We start from the raw sequence: 25,841 nt of genomic DNA on the forward strand, positions 1-25,841 counted from the left end.
TACATTGTCCCTGCTCAAATAAACTCTATAAATAAACCCAATAGATACAACTCAATAAATAAATCAACCCCTTCATCCCATCAATGCCCACCCAGACCTGGGAAAGACATTACCCACAGATCCTGTCAGCTTTACTACAGTAACCCCCGGTGTGTTTTGTTTGGGGTACATTCATCCTTTAGCAATCTTTGGCTCTGTTCTTCATCGCCCTAGATGTCAGTCAATGAGTAAGTGGCGCGATGCTGCAGTCTTTATAGAGACCAGTAACCTTTGGGAATTTCCCCAAAACCCCAGGCAGCCGGTGGAGGCTGTGCTGAGCTAAGCTCTAACCCCAGGATCAGAGAAGGCTGGCTGGGCTCCAGACCCTGTCCTCCTCCCCTCCCTCCGCTGGCTGGTTCTCAGACGGGAAAGGCCTTGGTGAGGCTGCTAGATCCAGAGCCTCTCTGCTGGGAGAGATAAAGGGATTCTGCCACCGCCTCCGTGGTCATTAAACCACCCATCAGGAAGAGACATGGCTGCCCAAAGTCAAAGACAGACAAAGACAGAGTGAGCTATAGGAAGAAAAAGTTCCTCAGGCCTGGCTCTCTCCATCTCTCCCCCCTGCCCCTGAAGTCTTGTGGGGGGGGGGCACTCTGGCAGGCCTCTTCTATTCTACCTCCTGTCAGGCTCTCTCCCTCGCTCCCTCTCTTTGCTCTCCCTCTCTTTGCCTGAATTCATTAGTCCTTTAGCACACACATTTGATAACAGGGAATGAGCCACTTTGTCTGGATATCGACCGATTTCCTTATTAGGAACCTACATTTCTAAATGTCTCGGCGACGTCTGAATATAATTTGTTTTTAAGGCAAGTCAGCCGGGGATAATGGCCAATTGGTCACAAATGCTACATGGTGCCCTTTCAATAATTATAGAAGGGGATTTGGATGAATCCGTATTCCATTACAATGTGTCGCCAGCATACAAAAGGGGAGAACTTTAAAAGGAGACGCCATTACTCCGTTTTCTTGCACTTCCTCCATCCATAAATGATTTGCCATCTTTCTCAACTCGTTTCTGTTGGAAACAAAATGGCCGCCAACGTGAATTCTCAGTGCAACAGAAGGAAACCAGCCAACTTCCTGAAAAGGAAGTTCCTTAGTTAGAGAATGTTCTATCCAAACTGAAGCTGTGCAGCCAATCACCTTTCACGCCTGTTGCTGTTATGGAGACGAAGGCTCTAGCAGCTCCATGGAGAAGTGACATCTGTTTGTTTTCAGATCCACTGAGCCGCATGCAGATGTAGACCTGTTTCACACTCCTAGACCAAACCAACAGGTATCCATTTACACACACACACACCTTGTGACAACACACCCCTATCGGTGCCTCGTTGGGACAGCAGTGTGGTGGCGTGAAGGAAGACCAAACTCATCAAAGGGAAGTGAAGGTGTGGATATAACACACACACACACCTCAAACATGAATGAGAGAACATCCACACACAGCCCATTGTTCTAGCCTCTCTACTGTGCCGAGTATGGGGGCGCCAGCAACCCCTCAACCGCAAAAACCCATCCAACCACGTTTTTGAAACCGTAAAACACTGTCACAGAGCCTTTGCAATTTAGCACCACTGAAGTTTGAACCCAAGACATTCAACACACATCACCTGTTGCATTGTTCTTCTTGCATGTCTGTTTGAACCCAAGACATTCAACACACATCACCTGTTGCATTGTTCTTCTTGCATGTCTGTTTGAACCCAAGACATTCAACACACATCACCTGTTGCATTGTTCTTCTTGCCTGTCTGTTTGAACCCAAGACATTCAACACACATCACCTGTTGCATTGTTCTTCTTGCATGTCTGTTTGAACCCAAGACATTCAACACACATCACCTGTTGCATTGTTCTTCTTGCATGTCTGTTTGAACCCAAGACATTCAACACACATCACCTGTTGCATTGTTCTTCTTGCCTGTCTGTTTGAACCCAAGACATTCAACACACATCACCTGTTGCATTGTTCTTCTTGCCTGTCTGTTTGAACCCAAGACATTCAACACACATCACCTGTTGCATTGTTCTTCTTGCATGTCTGTTTGAACCCAAGACATTCAACACACATCACCTGTTGCATTGTTCTTCTTGCCTGTCTGTTTGAACCCAAGACATTCAACACACATCACCTGTTGCATTGTTCTTCTTGCATGTCTGTTTGAACCCAAGACATTCAACACATCATGCATTGTTCTTCTTGCCTGTCTGTTTGAACCCAAGACATTCAACACACATCACCTGTTGCATTGTTCTTCTTGCATGTCTGTTTGAACCCAAGACATTCAACACATCACCTGTTGCATTGTTCTTCTTGCATGTCTGTTTGAACCCAAGACATTCAACACACATCACCTGTTGCATTGTTCTTCTTGCATGTCTGTTTGAACCCAAGACATTCAACACACATCACCTGTTGCATTGTTCTTCTTGCATGTCTGTTTGAACCCAAGACATTCAACACACATCACCTGTTGCATTGTTCTTCTTGCATGTCTGTTTGAACCCAAGACATTCAACACACATCACCTGTTGCATTGTTCTTCTTGCATGTCTGTTTGAACCCAAGACATTCAACACACATCACCTGTTGCATTGTTCTTCTTGCCTGTCTGTTTGAACCCAAGACATGTTTTAAATTGAACCTTTATTTAACTAGGCAGTTAAAAAAAATCTAATTTACAATGACGGCCTACCCCGGCCAAACACAGATAGTGCGCCGCCCTATGGGACTCCCAATCACGGCCGGATGTGATGCAGCCTAGATTCAAACCAGGGACTGCAGTGATGCCTCTTGCACTGAGATAGTGCCTTAGACCGCTGCGCCAATCGGGAGCCCACACATCACCTGTTGCAACGCTGTAAGTTTAACCCTGTTAAATAATATGAGGAATGCTAGAGACGACACCAGTTTGCGGAGGGGTGAGAGATGGAGGGAGGAAGGGAGTGAGAGAACTCGCTCCGACACTGCTGATGCCAGTTAGAAGGGGAGAGCAAGCACAGCATCGAGATAAGGAGTAATAAATACATGGTGTGGTTGGCGCAGTGTGTCAGAGCGACGTATGTGGGCTGCTAGAGAGAATGGAAGGAGAGAGTAAGAGGAGAGAGAGAGGAGAGAGAGAAGAGAGAGAAGGGTAGCGAGAGGAGAGAAAGAGAAGAGAGAGAAGGGTAGAGAGGAGAGAGAGAAGAGAGAGAGGGGTAGAGAGGAGAGAGAGAGAAGGGTAGAGAGAGGAGAGAGAGAGAAGGGTAGAGAGGAGAGAGAGAGAAGGGTAGAGAGAGGAGAGAGAGAGAAGGGTAGAGAGAGGAGAGAGAGAAGGGTAGAGAGAGGGATAGGGAGAGAGGGGTGGGTAGAGAGAGAGATTGACAGAAGGAGACAGAAAACATGCGCCCCTCGCTCTTTTTCGCTCTCTCGCTTTCACACACACACACACACACACACACACACTTTCTTGCTGCAGTGTGCCATACTGTGAACCTGCTGAACTCACACAAACCCCTTCTGCTGGTCTGTGACATAAATAATGTAAGTAACATAAATAAGGTGAACTGTTGCTAGAGTTACCAAGGGATAAGTCTTAAACAACGGCATTTCTTGAGTGAATCAGCTTTACCTCAAACAGGCGGCTCCAGTAGTACTCTTTAGTGTGGCATTAGACCTCCACCAGACACGTAGTTCTACTCAGGCATGCACTGGGATTCCACTAGGGATGGAATCATGACAACTGCCTGGCTTGAGTTGGGCCTTGGAGAAATGTCCACAGACTGGTGGCATTTATTTCCATACCTATCTAATTTTTATGTCTCTGTGTCCAGTTTGAAGGAAGTTGAAGCCAGCTGTGCCGGTAAACTTCTAGTCATTTCGCTAACGCAAGTGCCGCGATGCCTTGCAAAACTTCCTTCAAACTGCACGCAGACATAAACACTGCATCTTTGAGTTCATCGAAGTCTGGGTAAGAAAAAAAGGGCTTAATTGCCCAGATCTCACACTATCCCTTTAAAGCTACAGTACCAGTCAAAAGTTTGGACACACCTACTCATTCAAGGGTTTTCCTTTATTTAAAAAAAACTATTTTCTACATTGTAGAATAATAGTGACAACATAAAAACTATGAAATAACACATATAGAATCATGTAGAAACCAAAAATAAGTTAAACAAATTAAAATATATTTTAGGTTATTCAAAGTAGCCATCCTTTTCCTTGATGACAGCTTTGCACACTCTTGGCATTCTCTCAACCAGCTTCATGGGGAATGCTTTTCCAACCGTGTTGAAGGAGTTCCCACATATGCTGAGCCCTTGTTGGCTGCTTTTCCTTCACTCTGCGGTCCAACTCATCCCAAACCATCTCAATTGGATTGGGTCATTATCCTGTTGAAAAACAAATGATAGTCCCACTAAGCGCAAACCAGATGGGATGGTGTATCGCTGCAGAATGCTGTGGCAGCCATGCTGATTAAGTGTGCCTTGAATTCTAAATAAATCACTGACAGTGTCACCAACAAAGCATCCCCACAACATCACATCTCCTCCTCCATGCTTCACAGTGGGAATCACACATGCGGAGATCATCCTTTCTCATTCTCTGCGTCTCATAAAGATGCAGCAGTTGGAACCAAAATCTCAAATTTGGACTCATCAGACCAAAAGGACAGATTTCCACCAGTCAAATGTCCATCGCTTGTGTCTCTTGGCCCAAGCAAGTCTCTTCTTCTTATTGGTGTCCTTTAGCAGTGGTTTCTTTGCTGCAATTTGACCATGAAGGCCTGATTCATGCAGTCTCCTCTGAACAGTTGATGTTGAGATGTGTCTGTTACTTGAACTCTGTGAAGCATTTATTTGGGCTGCAATCTGAGGTGCAGTTAACTCTAAAGAACTTATCCTCTGCAGCAGAGGTAACTCTGTGTCTTCCTGTCCTGTGGCGGTTTTAAACGAGAGCCAGTTTCATCACAGCGCTTGATGGCTTTTGCGACTGCACTTGAAGAAACTTTGACATTTTTCATATTGACTGACCTTCATGTCTTAAAGTAATGATAGGCGGTCATTTACCTTTGCTTATTTTAGCGTTTCTTGCCATAATATGGACTTGGTATTTTACCAAATAGGGCTATCTTCTGTTTACCATCCCTACCTTGTCACAACACAACTAATTGGCTCAATTAAGAAGGAAAGAAATTCCAAATTAACTTTTAACAAGGCACACCTGTTAATTGCAATGCATTCCAGGTGACTACCTCATGAAGCTGGTTGAGAGAATGCCAGGAGTGTTGTCATCAAAAGCTGTCATCAAGGCAAAGGGTGGCTACTTTGAAGAATCTCAAATATGCCTTATATTTAGATTTGTTTAACACTATTTTGGTTACTACATGATTCCATATGTGTTATTTCATAGTTTTGATGTCGTCACTATTATTCTACAATGTAGAAAATAGTCATTATAAAGAAAAAACCCTTGAATGAGTAGGTGTGTCCAAACTTTTGACTGGTACTGTATATTCTGGATGAAAACCACAGCTTGATGCTTTTATTGTGTGGTGGCTGTAATATACAGAGCGAGTTCAGACAGTGTCAATGATATTCATGACATATAATCAAGGAAGTAAAGACAGCAGGGAAAAGTACTTTTGTAAAGTCTAAATAAATGCAGATTTTCAGAACGCAACAGTTTGGTTGGTATGCGTTTTTCAAGACGACACTGCTTTGCAAATAGGTTTGCAGGGAACGACAGTTTCGCACAAATAATTTATTTTGATCGTAGTGTAGAGGATAATCAGGAGCTCATCATCTCACTTCTCCAGACACAGTGGGTCTCGATTGGCGCGACACGTAGGCGGACCGAAATTGGATACTTGAAAGTGTGAATGTGAGCAATGAAATGATTTACTTTCCACTCAAAACATAATGTTGTCACAGACCGGCACAATCTCAAAGTATTTATTTCCATTAGTCCACTGTTGATAATGTTTTACATGTCAGCAGTCAAGTTTTCAAGAGGCAAAGTGTCACCGGCCACATCCTCATGATGATGAAAAATGCATGATTCATTAGAAATAAATACCAAAAGATAGTGGATTTCCCCTTTAAATAAGAGAACTTTATCGATTGTCTGTTTCACGTACTACTACTGTACAATGCTATTGATGTTATATCATGGAAATTTGTACAATGAGCACAAATTATAGAAACAGACTCAAAGCCTCTCTTATGTTCATTAGAATCCTCTGTTGGTTGAAGAATCGTCTGTTTGAAACCACAACAGAAAGAAAGAGATAAGGAAGCTGTCTCTTCTGGGTTAATGCCTCTGAGTCACTCACTCAGAGTCGCAGCGGGTGTCCAACCTTGGAGAATCCTTAATCAAGCAAATAAATGGTTATGTGAGCTAGGAATTATGGTTAGAGAGAGCCGGAGTTTGACCACAACAGAGAAGACCTATAGTTATGGAGCTGAGCCACCATGCATTATAAAAGGAAGTTGTGTCACAGTGGTGGCACCACTGGTACCGACCATTAAATTAGGAGGTTGATTGTCATGATGAGAACAAGTGACAGGTTTTAAAAAGGGGGGGAAAGAGGTCTTGGCATAAGGGGAGAGAGGTCTTGGCGGGAGGAAAGGGCAGCACCTTTCTGTGTGACCTTCTGTAATGAGCAGAATGACAGCACTTATTCACACATTCTGACACACAATTATAAATGATCCCTTTAGAATCTGTGAGGGACATTGTTTTCTTTTAAAATGAAGTGATCTGCATTGCATTGCTTGTAGGCTCTGCATTAAAAAACAAGAGAGTTGAGTCACTTTGTTTGTCCAACATTAACAGAGGGGCTTGATTGTCATGGTCAGAACAAGTGACAGGTCTGAAGAGAGGAGAGAGAGGTCTTGGCATAAGAGAGAGAGAGGTCTTGGCATAAGGGGAGAGAGAGGACTTGGCATAAGGGGAGAGAGGAGAGAGAGGACTTGGCATAAGGGGAGAGAGGAGAGAGAGGACTTGGCATAAGGGGAGAGAGGAGAGAGAGGACTTGGCATAAGGAGAGAGGAGAGAGAGGACTTGGCATAAGGGGAGAGAGGAGAGAGAGGACTTGGCATAAGGGGAGAGAGAGGACTTGGCATAAGGGGAGAGAGGAGAGAGAGGACTTGGCATAAGGGGAGAGAGGAGAGAGAGGACTTGGCATAAGGGGAGAGAGGAGAGAGAGGACTTGGCATAAGGGGAGAGAGGAGAGAGAGGACTTGGCATAAGGGGAGAGAGGAGAGAGAGGACTTGGCATAAGGAGAGAGGAGAGAGGTCTTGGCATAAGGGGAGAGAGAGGACTTGGCATAAGGGGAGAGAGGAGAGAGAGGACTTGGCATAAGGGGAGAGAGGAGAGAGAGGACTTGGCATAAGGGGAGAGAGGAGAGAGAGGACTTGGCATAAGGGGAGAGAGGAGAGAGAGGACTTGGCATAAGGAGAGAGGAGAGAGGACTTGGCATAAGGGGAGAGAGAGGACTTGGCATAAGGGGAGAGGGGAGAGAGAGGACTTGGCATAAGGGGAGAGAGGAGAGAGAGGACTTGGCATAAGGGGAGAGAGGAGAGAGAGGACATGGCATAAGGGGAGAGAGGAGAGAGATGACTTGGCATAAGGGGAGAGAGGAGAGAGGACTTGGCATAAGGGGAGAGAGAGGACTTGGCATAAGGGGAGAGAGGACTTGGCATAAACGGAGAGAGGAGAGAGAGGACTTGGCATAAGGGGAGAGAGGAGAGAGAGGTCTTGGCATAAGGGGAGAGAGGACTTGGCATAAGGGGAGAGAGGAGAGAGAGGACTTGGCATAAGGGGAGAGAGGAGAGAGAGGACTTGGCATAAGGGGAGAGAGGAGAGAGAGGACTTGGCATAAGGGGAGAGAGGAGAGAGAGGACTTGGCATAAGGGGAGAGAGGAGAGAGAGGACTTGGCATAAGGGGAGAGAGGAGAGAGAGGACTTGGCATAAGGGGAGAGAGGAGAGAGAGGACTTGGCATAAGGGGAGAGAGGAGAGAGGACTTGGCATAAGGGGAGAGAGAGGTCTTGGCACACAGGCAGTTAGAAAAGCCAAGGCTAGCTTTTTCAAGCAGAAATTTGCTTCCTGCAACACTAACTCAAAAAAGTTCTGGGACACTGTAAAGTCCATGGAGAATAAGAACACCTCCTCCCAGCTGCCCACTGCACTGAAGATAGGAAACACTGTCACCACTGATAAATCCACCATAATTGAGAATTTCAATAAGCATTTTTCTACGGCTGGCCATGCTTTCCACCTGGCTACTCCTACCCCGGTCAACAGCACTGCACCCCCAACAGCAACTCGCCCAAGCCTTCCCCATTTCTCCTTCTCCCAAATCCATTCAGCTGATGTTCTGAAAAATCTGGACCCCTACAAATCAGCCGGGCTAGACAATCTGGACCCTTTCTTTCTAAAATTATCTGCCGAAATTGTTGCCACCCCTATTACTAGCCTGTTCAACCTCTCTTTCGTGTCGTCTGAGATTCCCAAAGATTGGAAATCAGTTGCGGTCATCCCCCTCTTCAAAGGGGGGGACACTCTTGACCCAAACTGCTACAGACTTATATCTATCCTACCATGCCTTTCTAAGGTCTTCGAAAGCCAAGTCAACAAACAGATTACTGACCATTTCGAATCTCACCATACCTTCTCTGCTATGCAATCTGGTTTCAGAGCTGGTCATGGGTGCACCTCAGCCACGCTCAAGGTCCTAAACGATATCTTTAACCGCCATCGATAAGAAACATTACTGTGCAGCCGTATTCATTGATCTGGCCAAGGCTTTCGACTCTGTCAACCACCACATCCTCATCGGCAGACTCGACAGCCTTGGTTTCTCAAATGATTGCCTCGCCTGGTTCACCAACTACTTCTCTGATAGAGTTCAGTGTGTCAAATCGGAGGGTCTGCTGTCCGGACCTCTGGCAGTCTCTATGGGGGTGCCACAGGGTTCAATTCTTGGACTGACTCTCTTCTCTGTATACATCAATGAGGTCGCTCTTGCTGCTGGTGAGTCCCTGATGCACCTCTACGCAGACGACACCATTCTGTATACTTCCGGCCCTTCTTTGGACACTGTGTTAACAACCCTCCAGGCAAGCTTCAACGCCATTACAACTCTCCTTCCGTTGTCTCCAATTGCTCTTAAATACAAGTAAAACTAAATGCATGCTCTTCAACCGATCGCTACCTGCACCTACCCGCCTGTCCAACATCACTACTCTGGACGGCTCTGACTTAGAATACGTGGACAACTACAAATACTTAGGTGTCTGGTTAGACTGTAAACTCTCCTTCCAGACCCATATCAAACATCTCCAATCCAAAGTTAAATCTAGAATTGGCTTCCTATTTCGCACAAAGCATCCTTCACTCATGCTGCCAAACATACCCTTGTAAAACTGACCATCCTACCAATCCTCGACTTTGGCGATGTCATTTACTGCAAACTTTCCTATTAAACTCGGACAAAACAGAGATGCTTGTTCTAGGTCCCAAGAAACAAAGAGATCTTCTGTTGAATCTGACAATTAATCTTAATGGTTGTACAGTCTCAAATAAAACAGTGCTGGAATCGTTTTGAACATATCAAGACCATTTCAACAGCTTTTTTCCATCTGGTAACATTGCAAAAATCAGAAACTTTCACCATGATGCAGAAAAATTAATCCCTTTTGTCACTTCTAGGTTAGCTACTGCAATGCTCTATTTTGGCCCGGATCTAAATAAACTTCATATCTTTAAACCCACTAGAACGAAAAATTTGATCATTACTCCAGTGCAGCCTCTCTACCTGGCTTCCTGTAGGGCTGATTTCAAGGTTTTCTGCTAACCCAAAGCATTACATGGGCTTGCTCCTACCTACCTCTCTGATTTGGTCCTGCCACATACCTCACGTACGCTACGGTCACAAGACGCAGGCCTAATTGTCCCTAAATTTCTAAGCAAACAGCTGAGGCAGGGCTTTCTCCTATAGAGCTCCATTTTTATGGAACGGTCTGCCTACCCATGTCAGAGACGCAAATCGAGGGTCTCAACCTTTAAGTCTTTACTGGACTCATCTCTTCAGTGGGTCATATGATTGGTGTAGTCCCCCGGAAAACCGAACCGCCCTTGCTGTCTCTGCCTGATTTCTTCCACTGGGATTCTCTGCCTCTAACCCTTCTGAGTCAGTCTCTCTGCTGTCACCTGGGTGGGTTGATTCATGACTGGGTTGACCGTGGCGGAGATCTTTGTGGGCTATACTCGGCCTTGTCTCAGGATGGTAAGTTGGTGGTTGAAGATATCCCTCAGTGGTGTGGGGGATGTGCTTTGGCAAAGTGGGTGGGGTTATATCCTTCCTGTTTGGCCCTGTCACTCGGATGGGGCCACAGTGTCTCCTGACCCCTCCTGTCTCAGCCTCCAGTATTTATGCTGCAGTAGCTGTCAGGTGCTAGGGTCAGTTTGTTTATCAGTACTTCTCCTGTCCTATTCGGTGTCCTGTGTGAATCTAAGTAATTCTCTCCTAAATTCATCTCTCTCTCTCGGAGGACCTGAGCCCTAGGACCATGTCCCAGGACTACCTGACATGAGGACTTTGCCTGTCCCAAGTCCACCTGGCCATGCTCCTGCTCCAGTTTCAACTGACCTGAGCCCTAGGACGTGGACTACCTACATGAAGGCTCCTTGCTGTCCCCAGTCCACCTGACTGTGCTGCTGCTCCAGTTTCAACTGTTCTGCCTTTATTCGACCATGCTTCATTTATGAACATTTGAACATCTTGGTCATGTTCTGTTATAATTTACCCGGCACAGCAGGAAACATCCAGGTTTCTTCCAGGTTTTGCCTTTCTAGGGAGTTTTTCCTAGCCACCGTGCTTTTACACCTGCATTGTTTGCTGTTTGGGGTTTTAGGCTGGGTTTCTGTACAGCACTTTGAGATATCCTGATACGAAGGGCTATATAAATAAATTTGATTTGATTTGATTTACAAAATAGCCTCCAATACCCTACTCAACAAATTGGATGCAGTCTATCACAGTGCAATCCATTTTGTCACCAAAGCCCCATATACTACCCACCATTGCGACCTGTATGTCGTTGGCTGGCCCTCGTTCATACTCGTCGCCAAACCCACTGGCCCCATGTCATCTACAAGACCCTGCTAGGTAAAGTCCCCACTTATCTCAGCTCGCTGGTCACCATAGCATCTCCCACCTGTAGCACACGCTCCAGCAGGTATATCTCTCTAGTCACCCCCAAAACCAATTCTTTCTTTGGCCACCTCTCCTTCCAGTTCTCTGTTGCCAATGACTGGAACGAACTACAAAAATCTCTGAAACTGGAAACACTTATCTCCCTCACTAGCTTTAAGCACCAACTGTCAGAGCATCTTACAGATTACTGCACCTGTACATAGCCCACCTATAATTTAGCCCAAACAACTACCTCTTTCCCAACTGTATTTAATTTATTTATTTATTTTGCTCCTTTGCACCCCATTATTTTTATTTCTACTTTGCACATTCTTCCATTGCAAAACTACCATTACAGTGTTTTACTTGCTATATTGTATTTACTTTGCCACCATGGCCTTTTTTGCCTTTACCTCCCTTCTCACCTAATTTGCTCACATTGTATATAGACTTGTTTATACTGTATTATTGACTGTATGTTTGTTTTACTCCATGTGTAACTCTGTGTCGTTGTATCTGTCGAACTGCTTTGCTTTATCTTGGCCAGGTCGCAATTGTAAATGAGAACTTGTTCTCAACTTGCCTACCTGGTTAAATAAAGGTGAAATTAAAAAAAGGGGGAGAGAGGAGAGAGAGGTCTTGGTATGAGGAGAGAGAGGTCTTGGTATGAGGAGAGAGAGGTCTTGGTATGAGGAGAGAGAGTTCTTGGTATGAGGAGAGAGAGGTCTTGGTATGAGGAGAGAGAGGTCTTGGTATGAGGAGAGAGAGGTCTTGGTATGAGAGAGAGAGGTCTTGGTATGAGGAGAGAGGACTTAGTATGAGGAGAGGGCAGCACCTTTCTGTGTGACCTAAGGAGCAGAATAACAGCATTTATTCACACATTCCGACACACAATTCTAATTATCTTCATGGAGTCTATGAGAGACATACTGTAGTTTTCTTTCAAATGAAAGTGATCTACAATTACATTGCTTCTGGCATAAGGCTTATGATGCTTCAGATTACAGATGCCACTTCTAATTCACAACAAAAAGGACTGAGGCATAACCTGTAACCACTTTAGGGTGCTGACTATTTAGTGAAATAGTTTTCTTTCAACATTTCTCTCTTACAAATGCCGTTTCTATGATCACTTTAAAGACATTAGGCAAAACCATTATTGCTTATTTCAGCTGGCTTACTTTCTAGGGGAGAGTGTCTCCGTATACCCCAAAGCTCACAGTCTCAACATGCGACAATTGGAAGTAATTAATTAATCATGAGTCTAGACTAGTGAGAAAAGAGTAACCTAAACCCTCTGAACGCTTAGGGGAGCTCCAGGCAGTTTTCCCCTCCATCACTGTGAAGAACAAGTGCTTATTGAGCAAAACAAAACTGGGAATCGGAAAGAGGATGAATATTCATGATATGACATTCGCGGGGAGCAGACGATGATTCCAAACGCACACAACGCGTGGTGCTGCGTTCAAATGTAGCCGTCGACTCAAACCTCAAACGGCTTCAACAAACAGTGAAATTCGGTTGAAATGCCCCTGAAATCCACCTCAAGGGGACCGGTTGTGTTTGAACTGCCCCTGAAATCCACCTCAAGGGAACCGGTTGTGGTTGAACTGCCCCTGAAATCCACCTCAAGGGAACCGGTTGTGGTTGAAATGCCCCTGAAATCCACCTCAAGGGAACCGGTTGTGGTTGAACTGCCCCTGAAATCCACCTCAAGGGAACCGGTTGTGGTTGAACTGCCCCTGAAATCCACCTCAAGGGAACCGGTTGTGTTTGAAATGCCCCTGAAATCCACCTCAAGGGAACCGGTTGTGGTTGAAATGCCCCTGAAATCCACCTCAAGGGAACCGGTTGTGTTTGAACTAGCCCTGAAATCCACCTCAAGGGAACCGGTTGTGGTTGAACTGCCCCTGAAATCCACCTCAAGGGGACCGGTTGTGTTTGAACTAGCCCTGAAATCCACCTCAAGGGAACCGGTTGTGGTTGAAATGCCCCTGAAATCCACCTCAAGGGAACCGGTTGTGTTTCAACTGCAATCCCAGAAATAAAATGCCAATTATCCACCTAGTTGGGCGTTTAAAACCTTGGAGCCTCTTGTTGCTAGGTCCTAGTTGTGTTGTATTGGGATCTTTAAATAGCCCATTTAAAGGCTTAGAATGAGTTTAATTCATTGAATATGGGTAACAAAATGGACCTTTTCCCATTTACCCCTGAGACTGGTTTGGCAGGAGACGCCTGGGGACGAGCACCTTTTGACAAGTATCTGCAGAGTTCCTCCTCTACCTGCCTCTCTCCCTCCCTGTGCCCTGTCACTCACACCCAGAAAGAACCCCCACATCACATCCACCCAGAGACAGACAGAAATATATATGAGCGCACACCACACACCGATGCACACACACAAACTCAACACACACGGGTAGATAGAATAATACACACACGTGCAGGCCCACACACCTTCTGACAGGGGAGTCATTCTATGTTCCCAGTAACACAGACTTCACCCCAGGGGCCCTCAGACGGACAGCTCTCTGACAAGTGATGATCAGACAGACTCCTCTACTCTCAGGCAGGTTGAGCCTTCGACCAACTGTATAACAGCATAATGTACAGAAGAGTGTGTGTGTGAGAGAGAGAGAGAGACTACCCATCACAAAGATAGGAATGTACAATTCTCAGCCAATCTTAATGTGCATTGGACAAGTTTTAATGGTGGTGGAAAATGTCTGTGAAAACAAGCGATAATACAGTATATTCAGAAGGGACATAATCTACACACACAGTCTGTTGGTGATTGCTGCTAACACCTCCGTCAAACTGACAGCATCTCAGCCCATTCTAAATATGGGCTTTTCAAAGAAACGTATTCATTCTTTATCAACTGTCAGACAGTCTTCCTTCAGAGAACTCCCATATGTGACTACCTAGACTACACTAACTCCTACCTGTTTATGCTGTATAGGTTTTATGATCAAAACAGAGATGAATATGATAGATATTCCCTTGGAAAATCCATAACAAGCATCCAACCGTAGCAGCAATCAAGAGTTATTTTCTGGCCGGTTCTATACCAATACATTGCCTTTGATATGTCTTCCTGCAACACACATCACAGGAGGTCCTAATAGCCATGCCGTATGACTAGCTTGGTAGCTCATATTACAAGGTGTGCATCCCAGATGTGAAAATACTCATCGGGTTCTTCACAAATTCTCTCAGTATGTATTGGACTAGATGTGAAAGCGTGGGCTAAGACAAGTCTACTGTTCTGGAGCTAAAATGACAAAACAGAGGATGTTTTTCTTTGTGTCGGTGGAAGGAAACTTGGCTGAGATTAAACATTTTGGTGGAAAATTGAGTCAAATACTGTCCCATCTCAGGTCCAGCTGTTAGAGACTTGGGACTGTTTATATATAACCGATGGGCTAGAAACTGTAGCGATCAGCTCAAGAGTGGTACTGTTAGGGTCGTTCCACATTGGAGTCCATTTTGGGTAGTGTGTAGAGGTCGACCGATTATGATTTTTCAACGCCGATACCGATTATTGGAGGACCCAGGAAAGCCGATACTGATTAAATCGACCGATGTATATAAACTCAGGACCCGGCCTTTCAAAGATAATTTGTAAAAATCAAAATAACTTCAAAGATATTCAATGTCAAGGGTTTAAACACTGTTTCCCGTGCTTGTTCAATGACCCATAAACAATTAATGAACATGCACCTATGGAACGGTCATTAAGACACTAACAGCTTACAGACAGTAGGCAATTAAGGTCACAGTTATGAAAACTTAGGACACTAAAGAGGCCTTTCTACTGACTCTGAAAAACACCAAAAGAAAGATGCCCAGGGTCCCTGCTCATCTGCGTGAACGTGTCTTAGGCATGCTGCAAGGAGGCATGAGTACTGCAGATGTGGCCAGAGCAATAAATTGCCATTTCCGTAATGCGAGATGCTTAAGACAGCACTACAGGGAGACAGGACGGAAAGCTGATCATCCTCGCAGTGGCAGACCACGTGTAACAACACCTGCACAGGATCCAAACATCACACCTGCGGGACAAGTACAGGATGGCAACAACAACTGCCCGAGTTACACCAGGAACGCACAATCCCTCCATCGGTGCTCAGACTGTCCGCAATAGGCTGAGAGAGGCTGGACTGAGTGCTTGTAGGCTTTGTTATAAGGCAGGTCCTCACCAGACAACAACGGTCGCTGGACCAGACAGGACTGGCAAAAAGTGCTCTTCACTGACGAGTTGTGGTTTTGTCTCACCAGGGGTGATGGTCAGATTCGCGTTTATCGTCGAAGGAATGAGCGTTACTCCGAGGCCTGTACTCTGGAGCGGGATCGATTTGGAGGTGAAGGGTCCGTCATGGTCTAGAGCGGTGTGTCACAGCATCATCAGACTGAGCTTGCTGTCATTGCAGGCAATCTCAACACTGTGCGTTACAGGGAAGACATCCTCCTCCCTCATGTGGTACCCTTCCTGCAGGCTCATCCTGACATGACCCTCCAGCATGACAACGCCACCAGCCATACTGCTCGTTCTGTGAGTGATTTCCTGCAAGACATGAACGTCAGTGTTCTGTCATGGCCAGCGAAGAGTCCGGATCTCAATCCCATTGAGCACGCCTGGGACCTGTTGGATCGGAGGGTGGGCGCTAGGGCCATTCCACCCAGAAAGGTCCGGAAACTTGCAGGTGTCTTGGTGGAAGAGTGGGGTAACATCTCACAGCAAGAACTGGCTAATCTGGTGCAGTCCATGAGGAGGAGATGCACTGCAGTACTTAATGCAGCTGGTGGCCACACCAGATACTGACAGTTACTTTTGATTTTGACCCTCCCCCTTTGTTCAAGGACACATTATTTGATATATGTTAGTCACATGTCTGTGGAACTTGTTCAGTTTATGTCTTAGTTGTTGAATCTTATGGTCATAAAATATTTACACGTTAAGTTTGATGAAAATAAATGCAGTTGACAGTGAGAGGACGTTTCTTTTTTTGCAGCGTTTATTTGTAATAATGACAATTGCAACAATACTGAATGAACAATGAACACTTATTTTAACTTAATACAGAAATAAAATCAATTTAGTCTCAAATAAATAATGAAACATGTTCAATTTGGTTTAAATAATGCAAAAACAGTGTTGGAGAAGAAAGTAAAAGCGCAATATGTGCCATGTAAAAATGCTAACTTTGAAGTTCCTTGCTCAGAACATGAGAACATATGAAAGCTGGTGGTTCCTTTTAACATGAGACTTCAATATTCCCAGTTAAGAAGTTTTAGGTTGTTATTATAGGAATTATGACGCGTCAACTATTTTTCTCTACACCATTTGTATTTCATATACCTTTGACTATTGGATGTTCTTACAGGCACTTTATTATTGCCAGCCTAATCTCGGGAGTTGATAAGCTTGAAGTCATAAACAGCGCTGTGCATCATGAGTATTGCTAAGAACTGCTCGCAAACGCAGTAAAGTGCTGTTTGAATGAATGCTTACGAGCCTGCTGCTGCCTACCACCGCTCAGTCAGACTGCTCTATCAAATCATAGACTTAATTATAATAAACACACAGAAATACGAGCCTTTGGTCATTAATGTGGTCAAATGTGGAAACTATAATTTCGAAAGCAAAACTTTTATTCTTTCAGTGAAATATGGAAACGTTCTGCATTTTATCGAAAGGTTGGCAAACCTAAGTCTAAATATTGCTGTTACATTGCACAACCTTTAACATCATGTCATAATTATGTGACATTCTGGCAACTTAATTACGGTCTTTGTTAGGAAGAAACTGTCTTCACACAGTTTGCAATGAGACAGCCGCCCCAAACTGCTGCATATACCCTGACTCTGCTTGCACTGAACGCAAGGGAAGTGACACAATTTCCCTAGTTAATATTGCCTGCTAATATGCAGGTTTAAAAATATATACTTATGTGTATTGAAAGAAGGCTTTGATGTTCATGGCTAGGTACATATGTGCAACGATTGTGCTTTTTTTTGCGAATGTGCTTTTGTCAAATCATCCCCCATTTGGCAGAGTTTAAGTGGGCTGTGATTCGATGGTAAATTAACAGGCACCACTTTGATTATATGCAAAGCAAGACAAGCTAGTGTCTGTATGTAGCCTCGCTACTTTTATAGCCTTGCTACTATATATAGCCTGTCTTTTTACTGTTGTTTTATTTATTTACTTACCTATTGTTCACCTAACACAAGTAAGTATTTCACTGTAAGGTTTACACCTGTTGTATTCGGCGCACGTGACAAATAAACTTTGATTTGATTTAGTTAACCTAGTAATATCATCAACCGTGTGTAGTTAACTAGTGATTGTGAAGATTGATTGTTTTTTTATGAGATAAGTTTAATGCTAGCTAGCACCTTGGCTCCTTGCAGCCACAAGGTTCTTTTTGATGCAGCACTCCCGTAACAGGTGGTCAGCCTGCCACGCAGTCTCATCGTGGATTGCAATGTAATCGGCCATAATCGGTGTCCAAAAAGGACGATAACCGATTGTTAAGAAAACTTGAAATCGGCCAGGCCGATTAACCGGTCGACCTCTAGTAGTGTGTCACCTCATTGTAACATTGTCATAAAGAGCACATGTTAAACTTAATAAAAAACATCTTGTTTTCCCATTTCAAGAGGTTCAATTAAATAAAGTGGTTATAATAGGTGCCTATTAGGTGCCAAATAAAGTAACAGGGAACAGTTGTATTTAAAAAAGGAAGTTTTTTGGGCCTCCCGAGTCACTACAGACCTGGGTTCAATGTGTCACAAATGGCTATGACCGGGAGTCCCATAGGGCGGCGCACAATTGGCCCAGCGTCGTTTGGCTCAGCGAGCTCTAGGGACTCATTGTGGCAGGCCGGGCGGCTTTTGATTTCACCTTTATTTAACCGGGTAGGCTAGTTGAGAACAAGTTCTCATTTACAACTGCAACCTGGCCAAGATAAAGCAAAGCCGTGTGACACAAACAAAAACACAGAGGTACACATGGGATAAACAAACATACAGTCAATAACACAAGAGAAAAATAAAAAGTCTATCTACAGTGTGTGCAAATGAGGTAGGATAAGGGAGGTAAGGCAATAAATAGGCCATAGTGGCGAAATAATTACAATTTAGCAATTAAAAACTGGAGTGATATATGTGCAGAAGATGAATGTGCAAGTAGAAATACTGGTTTGCAAAGGAGCATAAAAAAATAAATAACAGTATGGGGATGAGGTAGTTGGATGGGCAATTTACAGATGGGCTATTTACAGGTGCAGTGATCTACGAGCTGCTCTGACAGCTGGTGCTCAAAGTTAGAGAGTGAGATATGAGTCTCCAGCTTCAGTGAACCAAACAAGGCAACAGTAAACATGTCATCCCCAACAAATGATGCAGCTGTGGGGGATAATAATAATCTTCAGAAATGACTGTCACAGCAACAAAATAACTAGGGCTTTACAATGATGGTGAAAACCTGGAGACATTTTGTGGTTAAATGGGTTCAAATCTTCCTTCAAGTAGCAGTGTGCTCACAGAGGGAGGTTCGTGCTGTTGTCAAAGCAACCACACCACATTTAACATCGGTACTTCACCTCGGCCTCCACTAACACCTTCACTAAGCCTACACCCCTGCCCCAACAACACCTTGGCCTCCACTTACACCTTCACTAAGCCTACACCCCTGCCCCAACAACACCTTGGCCTCCACTAACACCTTCACTAAGCCTACACCCCTGCCCCAACAACACCTTGGCCTCCACTTACACCTTCACTAAGCCTACACCCCGCCCCAACAACACCTTGGCCTCCACTAACACCTTCACTAAGCCTACACCCCTGCCCCAACAACACCTTGGCCTCCACTTACACCTTCACTAAGCCTACACCCCTGCCCCAACAACACCTTGGCCTCCACTTACACCTTCACTAAGCCTACACCCTCGCCCCGACAACACCTTGGCCTTCACTTACACCTTCACGCAGCTTACACCCTCGCCCCGAAAAGACTTCAGCAACAATGATCCTAACATTAACTCCTTGTACCAAAAGAGCTCGTAATGAGAATAATGTTATAGGCATGACAGCTATGTGCCTCTCTCCCTCCATCCATCTCTCTCCCTCCCCTGCCTCCTCCTCCATTCCTCCATGCGTGGCTGCAGGCACGGCACCTCTGTTCCTCCAGCCCAGACGGCATCCCAAGCCACGTCTTCAGAGCATGCGCAGACCAGCTGGCTGGAATGTTTACGGACATATTCAATCTCTCCCTGTCCCAGTTTGCTGTCCCCACTTGCTTCAAGATGTCCACCATTGTTCCTGTACCCAAGAAAGTGAAGGTAACTGAACTAAATTACTATTGACCCATAGCACTCACTTCTGTCATCATGAAATGCTTTGGGAGGCTACAGTGCCTTGCGAAAGTATTCGGCCCCCTTGAACTTTGCGACCTTTTGCCACATTTCAGGCTTCAAACATAAAGATATAAAACTGTATGTTTTGTGAAGAATCAACAACAAGTGGGACACAATCATGAAGTGGAATGACATTTATTGGATATTTCAAACTTTTTTAACAAATCTAAAACTGAAAAATTGGGCGTGCAAAATTATTCAGCCCCCTTAAGTTAATACATTGTAGCGCCACCTTTTGCTGCGATTACAGCTGTAAGTCGCTTGGGGTATGTCTCTATCAGTTTTGCACATCGAGAGACTGACATTTTTTCCCATTCCTCCTTGCAAAACAGCTCGAGCTCAGTGAGGTTGGATGGAGAGCATTTGTGAAAAGCAGTTTTCAGTTCTTTCCACAGATTCTCGATTGGATTCAGGTCTGGACTTTGACTTGGCCATTCTAACACCTGGATATGTTTATTTTTGAACCATTCCATTGTAGATTTTGCTTTATGTTTTGGATCATTGTCTTGTTGGAAGACAAATCTCCGTCCCAGTCTCAGGTCTTTTGCAGACTCCATCAGGTTCTTCCAGAATGGTCCTGTATTTGGCTCCATCCATCTTCCCATCCATTTTAACCATCTTCCCTGTCCCTGCTGAAGAAAAGCAGGCCCAAACCATGATGCTGCCACCACCATGTTTGACAGTGGGGATGGTGTGTTCAGAGTGATGAGCTGTGTTGCTTTTACGCCAAACATAACGTTTTGCATTGTTGCCAAAAAGTTCAATTTTGGTTTCATCTGACCAGAGCACCTTATTCCACATGTTTGGTGTGTCTCCCAGGTGGCTTGTGGCAAACTTTAAACAACACTTTTTATGGATATCTTTAAGAAATGGCTTTCCTCTTGCGACTCTTCCATAAAGGCCAGATTTGTGCAATATACGACTGATTGTTGTCCTATGGACAGAGTCTCCCACCTCAGCTGTAGATCTCTGCAGTTCATCCAGAGTGATCATGGGCCTCTTGGCTGCATCTCTGATCAGTCTTCTCCTTGTATGAGCTGAAAGTTTAGAGGGACGGCCAGGTCTTGGTAGATTTGCAGTGGTCTGATATTCCTTCCATCTCAATATTATCGCTTGCACAGTGCTCCTTGGGATGTTTAAAGCTTGGGAAATCTTTTTGTATCCAAATCCAGCTTTAAACATCTTCACAACAGTATCTCGGACCTGCCTGGTGTGTTCCTTGTTCTTCATGATGCTCTCTGCGCTTTTAACGGACCTCTGAGACTATCACAGTGCAGGTGCATTTATACGGAGACTTGATTACACACAGGTGGATTGTATTTATCATCATTAGTCATTTAGGTCAACATTGGATCATTCAGAGATCCTCACTGAACTTCTGGAGAGAGTTTGCTGCACTGAAAGTAAAGGGGCTGAATAATTTTGCACGCCCAATTTTTCAGTTTTTGATTTGTTAAAAAAGTTTGAAATATCCAATAAATGTCGTTCCACTTCATGATTGTGTCCCACTTGTTGTTGATTCTTCACAAAAAAATACAGTTTTATATCTTTATGTTTGAAGCCTGAAATGTGGCAAAAGGTTGCAAAGGTCAAGGGGGCCGAATACTTTCGCAAGGCACTGTATATCAGACAGTATACCACAGGTACGACAAAACATTTGGTAACCAGTTTATAAAAGCGATAAGGCACCTCGGGGAATTGTGGTATATGGCCAGTATACCGTAGTATATTGATCATATACCACACCCCCTCGGGCCTTATTGCTTAATTCTAGTCTATGCCACTCTGACATTGCCCGTCCTAATATTTATATATTTCTTAATTCCATTATTTTACTTTTAGTTGTGTGTATTGTTAGATACTACTGTACTGTTGGAACTAGGAACACAAGCATTTCGCTACACCCGTAACATCTGCTAAATATGTGTATGTGACCAATAACATTTGATTTGCCGCATGGCTGCAGTGACGGCACCTCCCTGCTCATTTTTCTGTCTCCTTGTGAGGTGGTGGTAGAAGAATGGGTGTGTTTGGTGAGGCGCTGACAGGCGTTGAAGGCCCAGTCACTACAGGTCCCTGACAAATGGTCTGTCTCATCTCCACTCTGACTAATTACCCTGACTCAGGAACACAGAGGGAACCTACCTACACTACAGCCAGCAGCAGCAGTCACACGGATCTCTTTAGAGCCTCTGTTCATCAACTAGAGTACCCAACAACATCAAGTTTCTCTATGATTCACCCACTCAGAACGGTCACACTGCCCACACTACTTAGCTCTGTTTAGCAGTGTATAGGAGCAAAGAAAGAGAGCAAGACAGAGAGAGAGACACACCGAGAGAGAGACACACCGAGAAAGAGACACACCGAGAGAGAAAGAGAGCAAGACAGAGAGAGAGACACACCGAGAGAAACACACACACACCAAGAGATAGAGAGAGAGAGACACACCGAGAGAGGGAGAGAGAGAGAGACACACGGAGAGAGAGAATGTGGGTATGCTTGAGTGTCAATTTAGCAAATGTCTGGACTGGAGTGTATATAAAGAGATAGCATGTCGGGGTGATAAGGAATGCATGACTGGAAAGGGAATGACAAGTGGAATATTGCCAGTGTCTGGACAGTTATGTGAGAGGTTGGAGGTAACTAAAATAGCTAAATCATCCAGAGCCGGTTGACTTCAAGTGTCTGTGTTAAACTCCTTCTGAATGAGAACATGTTCTGTTCTCGATACTGTCTGCTGAATTCATTGGAAAGAAACCGGAGGACGGTTGTCGGAACACATCCCGTATCCGCCCACTGGCCGGAACCACACGGACACAGTGAAAAAGGAAGGAAAATTCTTATAACAGACAACACTGACCACAACAACATGTACCTTCACACCCACACAACATCCTTGTTTGAAATCCAAGATTCAGTTAGACAGAAAGCACAGGAACAACCTGAGAGAACAATCCTGCCATTTTATCACAGACAACAGTTTGGGGCATCTCAATAGTTTGAAGATGCTCCTTCGTCTTCTCTCCTTTACACAAATAAAGGACATGATGCCACTGTAGTTTATTGAAATTAGTTCAGTGTAAGGTGGGATGCATTTCCTCACTATATTACCAACTGAACTGAACCCACTGCTGTGTGTGTGTGTGTGTCCTTGCTATCTGTACACACACATTCCTCTATAATGACCTTGATGTACTCCAGCTGCTTTAACGCACGTTAAGATGAGCCGTAAGCATGACACACATGTGAATGTACACACACACACGTGTAATAGAACCCCTTCACGCTGCGCTAGAATAACACTAGCATCTATCATCCTCATTAAGGAACACACTCATTTATTAGCCTTCTCAGGGTATAGTAAACACACTAATAAGGAAAGTGCTCGCCCCCTCCACCTCCAAGGAGAGACTAATTTCTCCGCTTGACTCGCGACACCTGGGACTGCAATCAACCCTGCTTCCACCGCCCGTCCGTCAGACACGGCTGCCACGGCAACAGAGCCGCCACTATGTTCCCGACGACGGCTCTACGGTCCGAGGAGTGTGTCCCTGTCCCGGTGACAGGCCTGTCTCACTTAGCCCCAACCACACTGAGAGAATACATCACAGCACCGCTTCAGAAGTCATTAGGGGGGGCTCCTTGGAGAACGCATTACGTCTCGGAAGGCTCAGCCGGTCACAGACACTTCCACTGATTGTGTGTGTTTTTGTTTGAAAGGGGGCGACTCGTTGATGGAACTCACACCAAGCCAAAGTAGTAGTGATGTTTTATGCAAACATTTATGCAGCGTGTACCGGGATGCTCCCGCACATATCAATGGTGTTTGATATGGCTTTCTGACTCAGTAAGGGTGATTGGATGAGGAAAGGGAAGGAGAAAAGGATGGAGAGATGGATGAACAAAGGGAGACAGGAAAGGAGAGAGGGAAGAGGGGAGAGGGATGGAGAGGAGAGATGGATGAGCGAAGGGAGACAGGGAAGGAGAGAGGGAAGAGGGGCGAGGGATGGAAAGGAGAGATGGATGAACAAAGGGAGACAGGGAAGGAGAGAGGGAAGAGGGATAGAGGGGAGAGATGTATGAACAAAGGGAGACAGGAAAGGAGAGGGAAGAGGGATGGAGAGGAGAGAGGGATGAACAAAGGGAGACAGGAAAGGAGAGAGGGAAGAGGGGAGAGGGATGGAGAGGAGAGATGGATGAGCGAAGGGAGACAGGAAAGGAGAGAGGGATGGAGAGGAGAGATGGATGAACAAAGGGAGACAGGAAAGGAGAGAGGGAAGAGGGGAGAGGGATGGAAAGGAGAGATGGATGAACAAAGGGAACAGGAAAGGAGAGAGGGAAGAGGGGAGAGGGATGGAAAGGAGAGATGGATGAACAAAGGGAGACAGGAAAGGAGAGAGGGAAGAGGGGAGAGGGATGGAAAGGAGAGATGGATGAACAAAGGGAGACAGGAAAGGAGAGAGGGAAGAGGGGAGAGGGATGGAAAGGAGAGATGGATGAACAAAGGGAGACAGGAAAGGAGAGAGGGAAGAGGGGAGAGGGATGGAGAGGAGAGATGGATGAGCGAAGGGATACAGGAAAGGAGAGAGGGAAGAGGGGAGAGGGATGGAGAGGAGAGATGGATGAGCGAAGGGAGACAGGAAAGGAGAGAGGGAAGAGGGGAGAGGGATGGAGAGGAGAAATGGATGAGCGAAGGGAGACAGGAAAGGAGAGAGGGAAGGGTGGAGAGGAGAGATGGATGAACAAAGGGAGACAGGAAAGGAGAGAGGGAAGAAGGGAGAGGGATGGAGAGGAGAGATGGATGAACAAAGGGAGACAGGAAAGGAGAGAGGGAAGAGAGGAGAGGGATGGAAATGAGAGATGGATGAACAAAGGGAGACAGGAAAGGAGAGAGGGAAGAAGGGAGAGGGATGGAAAGGAGAGATGGATGAACAAAGGGAGACAGGAAAGGAGAGAGGGAAGAGGGGAGAGGGATGGAGAGGAGAGATGGATGAACAAAGGGAGACAGGAAAGGAGAGAGGGAAGAGGGGAGAGGAGAGATGGATGAACAAAGGGAGACAGGAAAGGAGAGAGGGAAGAAGGGAGAGGAGAGATGGATGAACAAAGGGAGACAGGAAAGGAGAGGGAAGAAGGGAGAGGGATGGAAAGGAGAGATGGATGAACAAAGGGAGACAGGAAAGGAGAGAGGGAAGAGGGGAGAGGGATGGAGAGGAGGGATGAAAGTAGTACCTTCAGTTGGGTTGACGGCCTCCGGTAAGCTGTCCCAGGGGAGGGTCCAGGAGGGGCAAGGATGAGGTGAGAAGACGGCCTCAATACCCCTCTCCTACGGGAACACCCACACACGGACACACACACCATCAAGGTTACCATAGAAACTTGTCTCTCAGAGCCTACAGGGTCTTTCTGGTCTCAACCAGCAGTAATGAAGTGGTTTACAGAGAGTAGGGAGCACTCTTCCACCCTGACCGCCGTTAACCCTGTTCCAATCTGAAGAACCACCTGAGGACAAAGGACGCTTTTTCTTTCCAATCCTTTTTTCTCTCTCGTTCTCTCCCTGTAGAGAAACACGCTGTCTGTTAAGTTGGCCTTGTTACTCGGCTCATAGGGGGATGGAGGTGTTCTCCAGAACTGAAGAGATGTATATTACAGGTAAAGACCTACGGATGGGGACAAACACTGCAGCTTTGAACACTGGCCTCTGGATACTGGATGAAAGCGTTATGAAAGCTTAGTTCACAAAGAACATTCCTCGTCAAAAGTTAGCAAGATATTAGCAGTGTTATACAGATAAACTGCCTTTTATCTTTCATTGGTACAAAACAATGCCCTCTTTCTTCAGGCATAAAAAAGGGCCGTTTTCTAAACGCCATATTAAATCACCAAGGACATTCTTCATCCAAATCAAAAGCTTTGAGCTAAACCTTCCTTGGCAGTTTTTTTTATTGTGATTTTTTCCTCATATATTTTTCCATTAAAATAATGGACTTCATGGAAATAAATAAGTATGAAAATAAGGGCATTTGCTGCATGCCTGAGGCAGTCATTCAGAGGGAAAATCACAAACTATAAAAATGACCTTGAAGAGGCTGCCTGTTTTGTGTCATAGTTGGGTAACAAAAATAAAATGGCCTCTTGAACCAGTTCCAAGCTGGTGCACTACAGCGTAGGAGACAGCAGGTACATACTGCAGA

General features: G+C 45.2%; 1 protein-coding gene and 1 long non-coding RNA gene across 6 annotated transcripts in view; both read right to left on the minus strand.

The window, feature by feature from the left end:
• gstcd (glutathione S-transferase, C-terminal domain containing) overlaps positions 1-25,841 on the minus strand; it is a 77,857-nt gene that overhangs the window by 41,495 nt on the left and 10,521 nt on the right. For all 3 annotated transcript variants that reach the window (XM_052517038.1, XM_052517037.1, XM_052517039.1), the window contains exon 6: positions 24,880-24,973. In XM_052517038.1, the coding sequence (XP_052372998.1) occupies positions 24,880-24,973 (94 nt within the window). The remainder of the gene's footprint in view (positions 1-24,879; positions 24,974-25,841) is intronic.
• Positions 925-2,636, minus strand: LOC127929198 (uncharacterized). 3 transcript variants are annotated; one of them, XR_008133814.1, is made up of 4 exons: positions 2,336-2,636; positions 2,055-2,112; positions 1,823-1,938; positions 925-1,764 (listed from the first exon to the last, which is right to left on the minus strand). It is a non-coding gene; the product is annotated as an uncharacterized LOC127929198 (long non-coding RNA). The 3 variants fall into 3 exon arrangements; XR_008133812.1 differs by lacking the exon at positions 2,055-2,112; XR_008133813.1 differs by lacking the exon at positions 2,336-2,636 and having other exon boundaries at positions 2,055-2,170.

Source organism: Oncorhynchus keta, unplaced genomic scaffold (assembly GCF_023373465.1).
Source record: "Oncorhynchus keta strain PuntledgeMale-10-30-2019 unplaced genomic scaffold, Oket_V2 Un_scaffold_5722_pilon_pilon, whole genome shotgun sequence".
Lineage (NCBI taxonomy): Eukaryota > Metazoa > Chordata > Actinopteri > Salmoniformes > Salmonidae > Oncorhynchus > Oncorhynchus keta.